Source organism: Doryrhamphus excisus, chromosome 10 (assembly GCF_030265055.1).
Source record: "Doryrhamphus excisus isolate RoL2022-K1 chromosome 10, RoL_Dexc_1.0, whole genome shotgun sequence".
NCBI classification, from domain to species: Eukaryota; Metazoa; Chordata; class Actinopteri; order Syngnathiformes; family Syngnathidae; genus Doryrhamphus; species Doryrhamphus excisus.
Window position 1 is genome coordinate 5,807,127 of NC_080475.1, and position 17,170 is coordinate 5,824,296.

Below are 17,170 nucleotides of genomic sequence, written 5' to 3' on the forward strand. Positions count from 1 at the left end.
CTCCTGCAGAGCCCCGTGTAACTGGATCAACATTGGAATTGAACTCCATGCCAATAAAGGTATCCTGCAGTATAGATTGTATTGCAGGATGATCCAGACATCTATTAGCTGCTCTGGTTTTTCCCTGTGAAAACATTTATCTCCAACTCGGGTGTCCAAGCTGTATGCCTGCGCTAAACACTCATCCACCGTGCAGCCCTGGAAGGTAACCCAAACCTACCAAATAGTCAGAAAGTTTTTTTTGATCAAACTATAATAAAAATCAACATCTCTAACCCAACTTAAACTGGAATGTTAGCCGTCATTCACAATCCTTATGTTAAACATGAACACATTTATTTCCATTTTATATGAGCTAGCTAACAATGCACGTCATTGGGACACGCCTATTTGGACTACTTAAAAAAAACTCTTTTTATTTGCAGTATCTTGCCCTATTTTGATGATAAAACATTACCGAAATGTCTTTAGTCTAGCTAGTCATGTTAGTCTGCCAGATAAATATAGTTTTTCCTGTTAGCTATAATAGCAATATCACTGTAGCTTGGTTAATATAGAAGTATGTTATGTAAATTGAACATTGTTGGCGTTTTTTTGTGAGGACTTCTTCTCATGACGTCCATTGTTAGCTAGCTCATATTTAATCGTTTTCTCACGCTAGAATGCAAAAAAACAGGAAAAGAAATGTGTTCGTGTTTCACACAAGGATTGCGAATGATGGGCAAAATTCCAAAAAAGCGCAGTTCCCCTTTAAGTTTGTTGTAAAAACATTAAGATTCTAAGAATCACAAAGACACAAAGATTGAAATTGGTGTCATTTTTCACGCCACTCCCGGAAGAATGTAAGTTTTGGTAGGTCATGAAAAAACATCATGCATCCAAAAAGGACAGCAAGATATTTAAATGTTGTTTAAGATGACATTATTTCAAGTTTTACAGTCTCTACTCTGATAGAAGCGTTTGCGTTTTGAGAGAAGCTTCACACACCGTAAGACATAAAAATACCAAAATACCTCCCATTGATCAGGAACTAAGCACCTCAAGCGCATTTCATACAGTGTGCAGGGGCGAGACATCACATAAAATTCACGCCCACATTCTTTTCAAGATGAGCCACCGGGTCAGGTGATACGTCTTATTACATCACATGACAAAGTCAATCATCCATACTATCAAAAGCGTGTGTGGTAAACACATCAATATGATGCAGCCAACCAAATGACAAGGTGTTACCGTGATGTATTGCATTGCGTTACCTGTTGCACTGCTCTCCTTGAGAAATAATTGATGCAGGATTTCTTTTTGTGGGCGGTTCATTGGATGCTAACTTGACATATGTAGCTGCTGATGTTGGACCGTAATGAATCCACGCCTCTTTGGTACATTCACTGTAAATATACAGTATACTAAGCAATTGGGGATGCCCTATAGGATGCACTGTGCTTGTTGACCATGTCGTTTGGTTTTTGCAAAGCATCAGGATCTTTTCTGGGTGATGGACCAGCTTCTATTCTGGAAGCTTCTCTTGACTTTCTTCCTTAATGGCAACATCCTGCAAAGATCCAGGAACGGAAGACGAGTGTGAGACCGCCGGAGTGTATTCTGCCAAGTCGCTGGTGGAACTATGAGCATGTTTTTTCTTGAGGAGGGTGTCGATCCAGCTGGAGCTGTGTTTGGGGGCGAAGCTGGCCATGTTCTTTCCAGAGGTGATCAGCTCTCCAAATCCCTCCTGGTGCGAGAAGGCATAGCCGGACCTCCGGGAGCCGTCTCTTGTGCTTGGGCGGTCCTTCCAAATGCTGCCCACGTTGCACCAGGTGGATGCCATGCTGCTCCCGGCTGGGCTCCTCTTCTTTTCCACTACCAGCTGAACATAGCGGACCTGGACATGGAACCAGAAGGAATTTTATGCGGTTTCAACGAGACATAAATAAATATTCCATAATAACTTTCCATAAATAGTGTTGCATTCATTCCTTTAATCCCACCTCAGTTTCCCCCTTCAGTCCGCCCATCCTGTGACTGTTTTTTTCCCAGGCTACTGTGCTGACTCATATGGAAGTCATTGGGTCGACTCTACAGTAAGAGCGGAAGGCTTTCAAGGATATTATGCCGTTATTATGAATTAGGCTACTAAGACTATATAAAACCTCCCACCTGCCGATGGATTTAATTATTTTCTAGGTTATTAGCTTAGCCGTCTGACTGTCACACACAACGCGGCCAAAGATGTTAGTTAGTGCAAGACGCTACACTGCACGAAAAAAATCGCTCCGGGCCGCTGTAGTATCAGCCACAGGTGACCGACCTTGGTGATTAACGTTGAAAGGTAATTATCGGCAATACATTTTTCATGAAAATCTACCGATACTGATCGGTGGCAGATCGATCGTAGCATCCCAAGTTCTAAACCTAAAGTGTTTCAAACTTAGTGGGGAAGAAGCACAAAGTAAGAAGCCAAAAATGTACCACTTCCACATTGGGAGGAGACCTTTTTTCACTCTATCATGATGGAAATGCCATGGCTGATCCCATGCACTCTTAAGATCATGTAATCAGGTATGCCAACCTTTTTTGTCTCGTCTACCCACAGACCCTTTTCGTCATACCATAATTACCATGATTACCCCCTCGCACATACGTGTTGCTAATTTGGCAGAGCTGTGCCACAGGTTATTGTCACCCTGGGGAAACTAGTTGGAGCACATATGTGCCTTCAACTTGAAAGATCACACAAGAGGACGTTGCAATAAAAAAAACGTTCTTACGTCATTAGTGGTGACTGATTCAATCAATATTTGCAGTGGTATTCAGCCGTTTTAACACAGTTAATCATTTACCAATTGGAAAATGAACCAATGACAATTAGATCAGTGAAGCTGACGAGGAGGCAGATGGACACGTTCGTGTGTTGTGTGTTTTTCCTCACCGTGTCCGAGAGCTGAGGTTTAAGGACCCATCTGAGGAAGCGTAGTGCCAAAACTGGAACTATGCAGATCGCTGTCGTCAGCGCAAGAGTCAACCACACGGCCGGCTGAGATAGTGTGCTCTGAGCATTGCCTGCATTGAAAAACAACCATACAAGAGTAGAATATGGAGTTCCCCATGGCACTTTCCTTAGTCCCCTTTTGGTGTGATGATGAATTTGACCATTTGACCACCATTTGGCCGCTAATAAGTACAAGAGAGGACAATGAGTGGAAGAGAGTGCTACAACTGGAGATGACAGATGTACTACGTATAATGATGACCAAAGTAGAGCTATCAGGACAGATCAAGAAAGTTCGATAGCGATCAACCAGAAGGCAGTGACACCCGCGTCATAAACGTTGCAGCAAAGTGGACTAAGTGGTGAATTTATTTAAGGAATAAATCACACCGACCTACGAAATGGAAGTGGGTGATGGAGATGGTGAAGAGTCTCTGACTGTGCAGACCAAACATGATGAGAAAGTAGGAACCCAACGAGCCCCACACACAGACGTGGTTGATGACGGTCCAGTAGGATGTGTCAAGCGCTATCTAACCAAAGCACACACACTGCGGTTAACCCACGGGGATTCAATATAGCCTTAGAACACCTGCAGGGAAAAATCCCAGTGTTCTGGCCTGGCTTACCTGTACGCTGACAACAATGACCAGGGCTGTTGCTGTGGTGACAGCAAAGGTCTGGTAGTCAGCGAGGGGCTCTCCGCTGCTCTCTGTGGCGTTGGACATGGTGGCGTAAGGGACAAAAAACAGCACCATTGATGTGTAGATGCCTTGGGCGATGCAGATGAAGAACTCTTTCTTGTTGAAGAGCAGGTTGAGTTGGCCAGGCTCATATAGTTTTGGGTACTCTAGACTCTTCTGATCAGACACGTCCTAACGGGCGCAAAAAGATCGAAAAATTCGAGCCATTCATGGTCAGGACATGCACACACTTGTATTGATGAACAAACCTGGTTAAATATGCCCATGGCCAGCACAGGGAGAGATGTGTAGACAATGTTGAAGAGTGTGATGAAAAACTGATCATACACCGTCTACACAAAACAGAGAGAGACAGGAACAGGCTTTTTCTTTCTTCTTCCATTCAAGACTAAAGTGCCGTTTAGACTTGCACGCATTTTGCCTCGGTACATTTGCAGTGCGTTGCATTTATGATTAGATCACGGATATTATGTGTTTTTTTTGCGCAGTCCTTCACAGTTTCCAGATACTTCACACCTGTTAATGACCAGCTTACTCACCAACATGCAAAATTGTGCACCACTGTGGGGGCCAGGTGCGTGCAAGTGTAAACGAGGATTTATGAAGCACCGGAATATTTCCTTCCTGACCTGTGCAGAGAAGCCGCAGAAGAAGGCGAACCAGAAGTGCACCATGGTGAAGGCAAAGTTCTTGTAGAAGAAGTAATACAGGAAGCGGCACATGCGGAGGTAGGACCATCGACCGTGCACCAGCAAGAGGCGCTGTAGGAAGCGGAACTGGGAGAAGGAGTAGTCACTGGCCAACACGGCCTGGATGCCCTCCTGGCCCGAGATACCAACCCCAATATGAGCGGCTGGAGGAAGAGAGGAAGAGGAAACATTCACAGCACTGTACAAACATGATTTCTGGTAAAAAATATATTATTTTCATTTTTTTCTCAGAAAATAGGCACAAAACATCTCATTCGATTTTTCATGAGCTGAACTGAAAGATCTGTTTTCTTTTTCTATGAACACAAAAAGGCCTACAGCATTTCTCTCAAATATTGTTCACTTATCTGTCTAAATGTGTGCTAATAAGCCTTCATCAATCATGATTCATAGTCTATTCACCTCACAGGTGTGGCATATCAAGATGCTGATGAGATAGCGTGATTATTGCACAAGTGTGCCACAATAAAATGCCACGCCAAAATGTGCAGTTGAACTGCATTGGGGATGTACAGGAGGCCCGAAAACCGGTATCAGTAACCATCACTTGCCTCAAAAACCGTACTCGTTGATCCAGAGCATCCCAAACATTATTGCTAGCTTCAAAATGCCATCAATAAAAAGCACCTATGTTTGTTGGGCCACCCCATCCACGATATAGGTGCATTTTACGGTGTTGGAGGCATTTCGGATGCAGAGATACGATGACGAGATACGAAGCCTGAGGCCCCCATTGTTGTGTCATTCATCCACAAACATCACGTCATGCTGCAGCATGACAATGCACGGCCCAATATTGAACACGTATCGACACAATTCCTGGAAGCTGAAAACATCCCAGTACTTGCATGTCCAGCATACTCACCTCATCAATCGAGCATGTTCGGGAAGCTTGGGAATTTTGGATTTCGACAGAGTCGAGAAACAATATTTCAGCACGTAGAAAAAGTTTTAGATCTTTGAGTTGAGCTCATAAGAAGTCTGATCAGCTCCTGGTGAGTTTGGGTATCAAAATATGGAAAGTATCAATATTTTAATTTGGGAATTGACTTCAGAGCATGAGTAGCTAGTATATATAACTGGTATGTACAGCAAGCCCAATGCCCAAATTGTACCCCTAGCTTTCTCTAGGGGACACATGTATGTATGTACTAGCATGTGCACAGTACTACAAGCACAAGGTGATGCAACACATAGCAAACACAGAGGAACACAGTACATTGAGTTACTGGGTTAACTCAACATAGTGTGACTTCCAAGGCGGTTAAACATCCAGTTCCCAGCGCGATGAGGACACAGTATGTGCGGCAACATGCCACAACTTGCCACACAGCCCGTCTGGCATTTCGTAACACCAGCTCGCTACTTCTCTTATTTATGGTTCTTACTCCGACTTACTCTTGATCATGCTCACGTCATTGGCTCCGTCCCCGATGGCCAGGGTGATGGCCGTCTTGTGTTTTTTAATTAGCTCCACCACCTGAGCCTTTTGCAAAGGGGTGACCCTGCAGCAGATCACCGCTTTGCACGCGCACGCCGTCGTGACAAACTCCTCCTCCATGTCTCCTTCCAGCGCATGGGCCTGGTGGAGAGAAGGAGCTTGATAAGCTTGAGTGGCATGAGACTCTATTTATATCTCATCTGTCACTTCATTAGGTACACTTCGTCATGCCATCCAATACGATATCTGTATTACATATTATTGTATAATACCATATTGTATGCTATGGCATGGCATCACATTTATGGTATCATATGATATTGTACCTTACTGTACTGTCCATATAGTATTCTACACTGGTCACTAGGTGTCAGTAATGTACGGTGAAACACACAAGCACCAGATTTGATCTCAAAACGCATGTCTTGAGGGCTCTATCATGTTAAAGCTTTTATTTAGAAGATCGTAAACAGATTATCTATGCTCAACTACAAAAAAAATGAACTACAAAAATGTTCATTTATGACAAGGGAATCAAACTTTGTGGTCAGGTCTGAAACCAGTTAACCACAATAAACAAGAAATGACTGTTTTGATTCCATTATCATGTGCAGATGTACCTAATGTTGTGGCCAGTGAATTCATGTTCATACCAGGCTGTGGCCGTTGACTACGAGGGCAAACTCCCCAGAGAAGTTGTCCGTGAGGTCAGAGGTCACTTTCCTTTTTGTTGCACCCTTGAAGCGGGCGTCTCCACATCCGTTAACGCCTTCGTTTTTCTCACCGTCCTTACTTTGTGACAACTCAATCATCCTTTCCCTCGCACTCCTGGATAGGAATAAACCAAACACTTCAACAGGAGAGAAGAATCACGTGTTAATTGAAGAAAAGTGTCAAATGGGACCTGAGCTCCTGCTTCACTGTCTGTACGCTGTGCCCACTGATGACGAAAACCTCAGTCATATCATCGGTCAGCATCTTACACGAGTAGCCGATATTAATAGCCGTCTCTGTGGGAGCCAAGAAAGACTAAGCCGATTCTGAGCCAGTTTTCACAGTGATTGTGTCTCACCTTGCTTGTCTCCAGTAAGAACCCACGTTTTGATGTTAGCCAGGGAGAGGAGAGCGATGGTCTCTCGGACGCCTTCCTGAAGCTTGTCCTCTATGGCTGTAGCACCGAGTAGCTAGACACACACAAGCATTATTTCACAGACTTACACAAGAAGAAGTCTCACTGACCATCATGTTTTGTTCAATCTCCTCATAGACAGCTGTGAGCTGATCCTCTTTCTCAGCACAGCGATGGTTCCTGGACCACGTGTCCCATTCCTCCTCGGACAGGTCCCTATAGGCTAGAGTCAGGGTCCGGAGCCCCTCTGTCGCGTACTCCTGGCGCCCCAAAATATACAAACACTAGATGGCGTCACAGCATCACGAGTGGGTTGATCGACCCTTTGGTTGACTCACATGGAGGTGGTCTGAGGTGATATCGATCAGTTTCTGGTTACAGGGGTGGAGCCTCTCCAACAACACAGTGTCAGCACCTTTGCAGTACAGACGGATTTTGCCCTCTGGGTTACGTACTGACAATAACAGAAAAGGGGACAAATGAACACAGGGGTCCATCCTCCTATCTTATGACTTGTATCAACATCAATCATCTGTCATGACTGGCATCAACAATGACATTTAGTCTGTCTCATGATTTAACCGTACCTACTACAGAGCCTACTAAACACACTTAAAAAAATAAATGAATTATATATATATATATATATATATATATATATATATATATATATATATATATATATTTTAAATATTTTTTAAATAAATTATAAAATATTTTAATATAATTAAAAAAAGTATTTCAATTTACAGATCATATAATATTGACAGTGTCCTGTCATCTATCATGTGACCTCATTTTACTTACCTTATCTCATCTTAGATATAATATATAAAATAAATAATACATTCATCACATATTATTGATTTATTAAATATATCCTAAATTTTCTCCGCGTACTCTGGAGAATGAATGAATGAATAAATGAATATATCCTAATCCTAAAGAGATACTTATGTGCCTAATAATGACTTTATTCATCCTAATAAGGCACCGTTCCCCCTTATTAGCTCTCCTAACCAAATGAAAAATGAAAAGTCCCAAATTTGTTCATTAGTAGGTGTAGAAATCACCGTTAGTGGTGCGCTTAAGAAGAACCCAATACTTGACGATTATCGACTATGGCTAAAATCTATCAAACCAGATTTGACAGCCCTAGTAAATATTACATGTGTGATGTACGTGTCTATCAGGGCAGCACACCTATGACAGACATCCTCTTGCGTGCGTTGTTAAAGTCCAGGATGGCCAGCAGCGTGTAGGTGACGGGCCGCCCCATCTCGGTGGTGGTGATGGTCCCAGGCGTTCGAGAGCGAAAAACAAATCCAAAGTTTCGCGCGGCCGTCACTAGAGCGCTCTCATCTGGAGACTGAGCTTTGTACACAAGCTTTCCTGGAGACACGGAGCACGGAATGTCACCGAGGGGGACTCCGTGGACAGAAGTGAGCGCCCTCATCTTCCTCACCTTCGCTCTTCTCCTCGCTCATGACCGTGTGGCAGAGGGAGAGCAGACGGAAGAACTCCTGAGCGGAGGAATCTCCCACTTTGACCGACTCCAGCAGCGTGTCGTCATAGAAACAGAAGTCTGGGTCTGCCAGGGGATTGAAGGGAGTGAAGTCCAGCCTCTGGGAAGGAAACAATAAAATGTGGGTATAGTACTAACATTCATTTTATGGTGACGACTGACCTTTGGCTTGGGTCCCGGTGGGCCTGGCACATCACCTAAAAGTCACACAAATGTACTGGACTGTAATACACTTTTCACTGGATTATATTACACTAAGGATTCTTAGGACCCACGGTTCTATGGCTGGCCATCAGTCATCATTTTAGGGAGACAATCCCAAATGTGGACTTACCATAACTGCTTCCATTGATGGAGCACTTGTTGAAGTTCATGATGTTCTGAGTGAGCGTTCCAGTCTTGTCACTAAAGATGTATTCAACCTGAATGAAATAAATTAACTATTGTTTATCCTTAGTTGCAGTATTGTCAGAAAACTACATTTAAGTATGTTTGTTTTTTGGGATATTGTTATTGGTTTTCATTGATAATGTGATTGTTTTCTTTTTGTCCTAAATGTTTTTAAAGCCACACGGTGGATCAGTGGTTTGCATGTTGATCACACAGTCAGGAGATCTGGGTTGGAGTTGACATGTTCTCCGTGTGCGGGTACCCCATTTTCCTCCAACATTCCAAAAACACGCTAGGCTAATTGGCAGTTTAGGTTAATAGACTGTCTATATGTGCCCTGGGATTGGCTGGCCACCATTCCAGGGTGTACCCCGCCTCTCGCCCAAAGTAAGCTGGGATAGACTCCGGCATTATCCCTGCAAGAGGATGGATGGATGTTTTTTTTTGTGTTTGCAGAGGAACTAACTTAATGTATGATAATAATATTTGTTATTAAGTGTAGTAGTATTGAGGGTAGCAGTTGTATTGCAGCACTGTTATTAATATTCCAGTACAACAAGAAAATTTGTATTTTTTATGTTTCTAGTATTTTTGTTACTTTTTAAGCTACATTAAAGGAGCAACTATGATGCGGTACACTACTGCAAACCACTATGTACTATGTTAAACAGTGTTAAACAGTGTTAAACAGTGTTAAACAGTGTTAAACAGTGTGTGCGTGTGTGTGTAAGGAAGTCCACCTGGCCGAGCTCCTCACTCAAAGTGGTGGTCCGGGCCTTAGCTGCTGTGTTGCATTGGGAGCAGAACATTTGCTGGTCCCGGTTAATGAAGAAGCTGTGAGCCAGTCTGATCACCTCCACGCTGTTATGACACAAAAGGTATCAGTAAGACGGCACTATCCCATGCACAGGCGACAGTGCGTATAGGATATGGCTGGAGACAAATATAACAAGCGCTTTGTGAGGTCTGATTTTTTTTTTTTGAGGAGGCATTGTTGTGATGCAAATATATGACTCTTTTGAACTCATATAGTTTTAAGAAGCCTCATAAGAAAACTCATAAGCGGACTCAGTCTGCTTGTTTGGTGCACACCAGGGTTCAGATGATCAGAGTTCATTTGAACCGAACCAAACATGACAAGTGCAAACGTTCTCAATGTTCATCCTCACCTGACATAGAGAGAGATGGGCACCACGGTGTTGAGAATGATCACATAGGACCAGAAGGCAAAGAAAGCCGAGAAGACGAAGCTGTTCACTGGAGGTTCCCACGGTAGGTAATTCTGAAAGCGAGAACCTACCACTTGCTCCCACACCGCGTTCCCTATCGCTAAGAACATGCACATACACACCAGGAAGCCAAAGATCTGCCAGACAAAAAAGAACGATTAAAGATATGATGTTGGAATAGATGTGAGATGTGACACAAGTAGCGTGTCCTACCCAGAGGACCAACGTGTTCATCAGAAGATCGATGCTGGCACGTTTAAACTTGGTAGGACCGCTGTTCTGCATCAGCTTGGTGTCTGGACCTGGGAAGCAAACAATTAGATGAGTTAAACTTTGAAACATGTCGCAGTTGGGTTCCTAAAACCTCCATTCTTGAATGATGGGTACATTTCCTAAAAAGTGCAGTTTAGAGAAATAGGGTTATAAAACGTCATGGCAACAACAACACCAGACACTTTTATTTTACCTGCAAAGATGACCAGACCGTAGCAGGCTTCAGTGTTGCGCAATACACACCCTCGAAGGAGCATGTTCTGGTTGGTCAAGGTGTACTTCCTGTCTCTCCAGTACAGAGTCCCGTTAAAACGATCCAGCTTGTTGTTGGGGGGCTCGCAGACCACCTTACCTTCACATACAGATGGACAGACGTACATGAAATCACCAAATGAGTCAAGACAGGAGCAAATAAAATGTGTCAAATCCCACCGTCAAACTCAGACAAGTTGTTGGGGTCCCCCAGTTCGGACGTCACTGAGACAGATTGGCGCACCTTCATGTTGGTCTCTCTGTAAGACATCGGAAAACCCATCAGAATCAGTTCTTCACATTGATGGTGAGGAGCGGTGCGTTCACTGACCCGTCCAGTTCTGCGGTCTCTATGTAACACAGCCCGTGAGGTTCACTGCTGGACAACAGCAGCAGGTCGGCCTGCAAACACACGCAGGGGTTAGCGTTGATGAACCCCCCATGATGAACAAAGACCCCCCCCAACACACACTCACTGCACTAGGGAGCTGCATTAGTGAAAAAATCCTGTTCAATAACCAGGCAATAAACCATGCAATAAACTGTGCAATAAACCTGCAATTTAACTTTGTATTTTTGTAATTAAATATTATACATTATTTATCATATGAGCATTGTTTTTTATGGCTTGTTATAACTTTATTATTTTATTAATTCATACATTATTATTATTGCACCTTTAAAAGGTTTTTTAAACCATATTTCTTACATTTATTATATTGATTGCAAACACTCCGAACAAACGGTAACTTACCGCCACAAACTGATTGTTCTCCAACTTGATGATGTCGCCAACTCGGACGTTCATCCATTTTTCATTTCTTAGTCTGACACACCAAAATAGGGGTTAAAAAAATCAGCCAAAAATGGCAACAAATCTCAAAGAGACAAAAATATGTATGCATTTAAAAAATGTCTCAATCTTCATGATCAAACTTACGAGCCACTGATGAGCACCTGAGACTGACGGTTGTTGACTTTGTTGTCACTCTGCTGGCGAAACTGCAGAAGGCGACAGAGAAGAAGAAGGTTAAGTTCTTATAAATGCACTTCCCATTGAAATATACTCATCTGTCATGCTAACATAGTCGTCTGAGGCGTCCTTCACCGCCGTGATGCTTAGCACCATCACCAAAGGCACGATGGTGGTGAACCAGGACAGGGAGGACACCTGAGGAATCAACTGGACAGAGAATAGCACTCAGTGAACGCAGATGTGTCCAACAACATTGTATCCACGTGTCCTTGGACTGTCGCTTACCTGCAGCAGGAACAGGAAGAGGAAGTAGGTGTTGGCCGCTACCTGAAACTGCTCAAACAGGTTGATGGGCAGGAAGGTGAGGATGTTGTACTTGGATGTTGTGATGTAGTTCGTCTTGAGCAGAAGAAAAGAACCCAGGTATGACTGTAGTGTAGTATAACGTCACATACCAGAGACGACGTACCCTTACCGCATACTGGAACTTCTCGTTGTACTCTCTGTCATTGGCCCTCACCATTCTCTTCTCCTCTGAGGGGTGGCATCGACACACAAACACAAAAAGATACATATAGTAACTCATTCGCATTCATATTAATGAAAGCACCTTATAAACCAAATGGCTTACTGGCTTACATTATTATTAGTTTATTTTATTATTAATATTAAGGACCTGTGTTGCACTGATGATACGTTTCATTGATAGCTACATGAGCAGCAATGAGGAAGCCACAGGAAGCAATGGCACAACTAAAGCGATTAGCACATAATGACATGCACGCTAATTAATACAGATGCTGCCATTTGCTGGGTTTCTGCAGCTCTAACCCAATCATCTCAGTAGAGATGTTATGCAATCACTAGAGCCAATAATTATATGCCAATTAGCTGGACTATGTTCAAATTACAATATATGCAATATACAGTACATTTCAGCAAGGGTTCATGAATGCTATAATGTACAGTATTACAGGCCCCATATCATTTTAAATAGTCTCAGATATCCCACTATAATGTGTGTTAATAAAGTGTTTTGTCTAAAATGTAGCCTCGCACTTATATTGTAACTTAGATGTCATATATCACATAAAATTATATAAAAATAAAGAGCGGGACAGGAGGATACAGGTTAGCAACGCTAGCATAGCTGTGTGAGCTACAATGCTAAAATTACCCTCCCATTTTAACAGCAATATCATGCTAGGTTATACAGTACATTTCAACAAGTGTTCATGTACGCTATAATATACAGTATTACAGGTCCAATATCATTTTAAATAGTCATTTACATTTAAATAAATGTAGCCTTGGTGTTTAAAAGTGCTTTTAGCAAACCCTACTGAAAAGACGATTTTGTGTGTCTGTAGCTTCGATGCTAACGAGTCGTGTTTGTCCGAATTTGTCTCAGACAGAGTGTGTGTCTCTCAGATACACTTATAATGTAACTTGTTCAAAGTAATAGACGTCATATATCACATAAAATTATGTAAAAATAAGGAGCGGGGCAGGTTTGCAACGCTAGCATAGCTGTGTGAGCGCCACTGCTAAAATTACCCTCCCATTTTAACAGCAATATCATGCTAGGTTATACAGTACATTTCAACAAGTGTTCATGTACGCTATAATATACAGTATTACAGGTACAATATCATTTTAAATAGTCATTTACATTTAAATAAATGTAGCCTTGATGTCTAAAAGTGCTTTTAGCCAGCCCTACTGAAAAGACGCTATTTTGTGTGTCTGTAGCTTCGATGCTAACGAGCCGTGTTTGTCCGAATTTGTCTCAGACAGAGTGTGTGTCTCTCAGATGCACTTATAATGTAACTTGTTCAAAGTAATAGACGTCATATATCACATAAAATTATGTAAAAATAAGGAGCGGGGCATGTTTGCAACGCTAGCATAGCTGTGTGAGCGCCACTGCTAAAATTACCCTCCCATTTTAACAGCAATATCATGCTAGGTTATACAGTACATTTCAGCAAGGGTTCATTTACGATATAATATACAGTATTACAGGTCCAATATTATTTTAAATAGTCTCAGATATCTCACAATAATATATTGGAAGTGTTTTGTCTAAAATGTAGCCTTGATGTTCAAACGTGCTCCACCAAAAGAGGATACAGGTTAGCAACGCTAGCATAGCTGTGTGAGCTACAATGCTAAAATTACCCTCCCATTTTAACAGCAATAGCATGCTAGGTTAGCAAAGTCACTGAAGAAAAACAAAACAAGCAAACTTACGGCTCCCATGTCAGTAGCTGAAGGACTGTCAGAGCTACAGGTTTTATTTTGAAATCCATGTATTCCCTTCCCTTTTTAAGGACTTTGTTTTCAAATTAAAACAAGTCAACTGGATTGGGTTAAACGGTAATAAGATTTCTGAAGTGATTTTCTAAACTGGGAAGTTGCTTACCAGACAACTCGAGTTACTTCATCATCTAAACAATGAATGTCATCGTTAACTACGTTCGCATTGATTTTTCCCAAAATAACCCAACTGAAAATGGCGGACACGCGCTGAGGTGCACGTTCACTTTGAGAGATGCACTCGTGCTCCTATCTCGTGTTCTCCCCAAGAAAGCCGAGCCGAACCTGAATGCATCTTTAGCAAACTGCCCATTAAGTGTTTAATACTGGCAGCAGCAAAGGCATTAGAAGCCCTAATGCTGACTTTAGATGAGAGAAGTGTGTACAAATCTATACAGCTCCATTACGGAGAAACTTGCAGGCTTGCCTTCTGGGACATAAACGACAATACGAGCATCGATTCCAACCGAAATACTTCCACCTCGGAGTTCTGTTGCTGGCTTGTGTACAGGGACACTTTTAATACGAAGATCGAGGCTACATATTCATCACACATACACACATTTGAACGCCACACATCAAACATGTCATGAGTGCATGGCCTTGACTGAGGCGTGACCGTTGGCCATACTGACTGATGAGGATGATGATGAAGATCAAGATGGTGTACTCAGAATGTCTATCATTTGATGAGGGCTAGCTTTTTGGTACCCCCGAAATGTTGTCCTTGGCTATATGATGCAAAAAAACACAACAAAACAAAAAATCGTCAAAGATCCTGTATATGACAGGAGTGCTCAGATGTTTTCAAAGATGTATCAATTAATTAATCAATTGAATTTGTTTTGGTTAGAGTTTGTTTTGGTTTGAGTCCGTCCTTCTGGAATAGATTACTGACGCTAACCAAGGCACCACTGTATTTTATACCTTAACAATAAATATACACCAAGGAGGAAGATGACTAAAATATTGCTCAAATGTACTTATGTAAATTACATATTTTAATTTTTTTTAACGAGCATGAATGAACCACTTTTGGGTCAACAGTTGAGAACAACTGCTCCATATGACAAGAGCCCTCTGCTATTTTTAAAGGGGACATATTATGCTAATTTTTGATTTTTTTGATTGAGTTGTGGACTCCAATGATAAACCACACAGAAAGCTGTTGTATTTCCTTGGATTTTTTTTCCAAAACAGTAATTAATTCCACCCACGGCTTGTACAACTTGCACCCTGGGCACACCCATATAAGGAAATAATGGGCTGGACGGAGCTGGTGACTTCTCACAAAAAAAAAAAAACTCTCCGAAACCGAACCTTCAGAGCCATCCCAGATTTTTTTCAGGGCTCACTTCCAAATGCACGAACCTCATTATTTGAAACGTTAGCATTGTTGAACACGATAATACAACATTCTAATATCCTGCTAGCCAAAAGATCCTTTACACGACAGACAGGATGCTGTCACTTTTCCATAGGCCGAGAGTAAAAATGCTTCTATATAACAGGAGTGTGTTCATTTTTAAGGTCAAGCTAGGAAGGTTAGAGGTTAGAGGAATGATGATGATGATGAGGCAGCACAGTCGCAGCCAAGTGATGGCGCCCTCAGATGGATCAGCAAGTCAGCCAGCGGTAGCAAGGACACGTGGATACATAACATAACATAACACAACATAACATAACACAACATAACACATGAATATATGACACGCTACATACATAACCTATGCTATCTTATGAGACGTGACACCAAAAGACAGCTGGAGATATGACGTCACCGCATGAGCAAGGACGTTACCAAGGTAACCGCAGGGCTCTCGCTGGGGATTGGGTTGCAGGACGGGGCAACCGGGCGCCATGAAGGTGTGTGTACTTTGCCACTATGCAATACACACGTGAAGATGCTGATGATGCTTGCTGGCGGATGACCTCGGGTATCACACCCTATAGGACACCCTATGAATTACATCTTTTTTCTTCATAACTTTTTAACTCTATGCTACTAAAATAAAATTTTTGTCATATTTTTCTAAAAAAAAATTACTTTCTTATTGGATTACAACTTTTTTCTCTTATTTAATAAAATATTTTGTGCCAATTCTATTACAATTATATTTAATAATTCATAATAATTCCAAGGATAATTTATTGTAAAATGAAAAATGTATTTTTTTGTTTTTTAACACTTTCTTGTTTAGATTTTTAGAATGATATTGTGTATATTTCATGTATATACACACTATATATATAACTTCTTAACTCTATGCTACTAAAATGACATTTTTGTCATATTTTTCTAAAAAAAAATACTTTCTCATTGGATTACAACTTTTTTCTCTTATTTAATAAAATATTTTGTGCCGATTCTATTACAATTATATTTAATAATTCATAATAATTCCAAGGATAATTTATTGTAAAATGAAAAATATATATTTTTGTTTTTTAACACTTTCTTGTTAAGATTTATAGAATGATATTATATCTATTTCATGTATATACACATTATATATATAACTTTTTAACTTTATGCTACTAAAATGACATTTTTGTCATATTTTTCTAAAGAAAAAAAATTACAACTTTCTCATTGGATTACAACTTTTTTCTCTTATTTAATAAAATATTTTGTGCCAATTCTATTGCAATTATATTTAATAATTCATAATAATTCCAAGGATAATTTATAGAAAAATGAAATGTTTTTAAACATTTTCTTGTTAAGATTTTTAGAATGTGCCGCTGGCCAATAAAAAAAACAGCCACGGACCACAAATGGCCCCGGGGACCTCATTAGGACACCCTTGCTTGTCTTCATAGCTGATGAGGAGCGACATGAATGGTGGTCGTGGTGGCAGCATCGCGGTGTGGGGCTGCATGAGTGCCACCAGTAACAAGGGAGCTGTGGTTCATTGAAGGGAAACACAGCTGCACGAGCTGTACACTGACTACTCTAAAGTCTATCCAAGTTGTCCTCATCTAATTATCTAATAGTTGGTGTAACGGGATGTGGATTTCGGCATACTAACCTGGAGGAGGCTTCTTGGTAAACATCTCCAATCTGCTGCCACCTTCCTTCCGCTATGGTCCATGGGACTGCCGAGGGTCCACGGGACTGCCGAGGGTCCACAGGACTGTCTACGGTCCACGGGACTGCCTACACGAACAAAAGAAGATGAAAGTCAACTGTGATGTCCTAGCTTCTACTACAGTTGACCTCGCCGAGTGACGGT

General features: G+C 41.6%; 1 protein-coding gene across 6 annotated transcripts; it reads right to left on the minus strand.

Moving 5' to 3' along the window:
• Positions 1–95: 95 nt before the first annotated feature.
• atp8b2 (ATPase phospholipid transporting 8B2) lies at positions 96–17,079 on the minus strand. Of its 6 annotated transcripts, none has more exons than XM_058083925.1 (28): positions 16,967–17,078; positions 12,091–12,149; positions 11,901–12,014; positions 11,724–11,822; positions 11,580–11,641; positions 11,394–11,466; positions 10,971–11,041; positions 10,820–10,899; positions 10,581–10,739; positions 10,328–10,416; positions 10,055–10,251; positions 9,626–9,746; positions 8,830–8,917; positions 8,658–8,692; positions 8,436–8,595; positions 8,174–8,362; positions 7,309–7,424; positions 7,081–7,254; positions 6,914–7,025; positions 6,746–6,851; positions 6,495–6,669; positions 5,799–5,982; positions 4,320–4,543; positions 3,939–4,022; positions 3,616–3,861; positions 3,381–3,519; positions 2,927–3,057; positions 96–1,879 (listed from the first exon to the last, which is right to left on the minus strand). In XM_058083925.1, the coding sequence occupies exons 1-28, from the start codon at positions 16,989–16,991 to the stop codon at positions 1,508–1,510; spliced, it is 3,684 nt and encodes a 1,227-aa protein (XP_057939908.1). In that variant the 5' UTR covers positions 16,992–17,078; the 3' UTR covers positions 96–1,507. The 6 variants fall into 6 exon arrangements, 5 of the variants coding, with proteins under 5 accessions (XP_057939908.1, XP_057939909.1, XP_057939911.1 ...); XM_058083926.1 differs by having other exon boundaries at positions 7,081–7,230; positions 16,967–17,076; XM_058083928.1 differs by lacking the exon at positions 16,967–17,078 and adding an exon at positions 14,041–14,286.
• Between the last annotated feature and the right edge of the window lie 91 nt (positions 17,080–17,170).

Coding starts and splice junctions, on each gene's coding strand:
- atp8b2 (XM_058083925.1), bottom strand. CDS start 16,991: ATGTTTACCAAGAAGCCTCCTCCAG. Junction 3,520..3,615: donor TCATTGTTGTCAGCGTACAG/GTAAGCCAGGCC, acceptor TGCTTTGGTTAG/ATAGCGCTTGACACATCCTA. Junction 1,880..2,926: donor AACCTCAGCTCTCGGACACG/GTGAGGAAAAAC, acceptor TTCCATGTCCAG/GTCCGCTATGTTCAGCTGGT.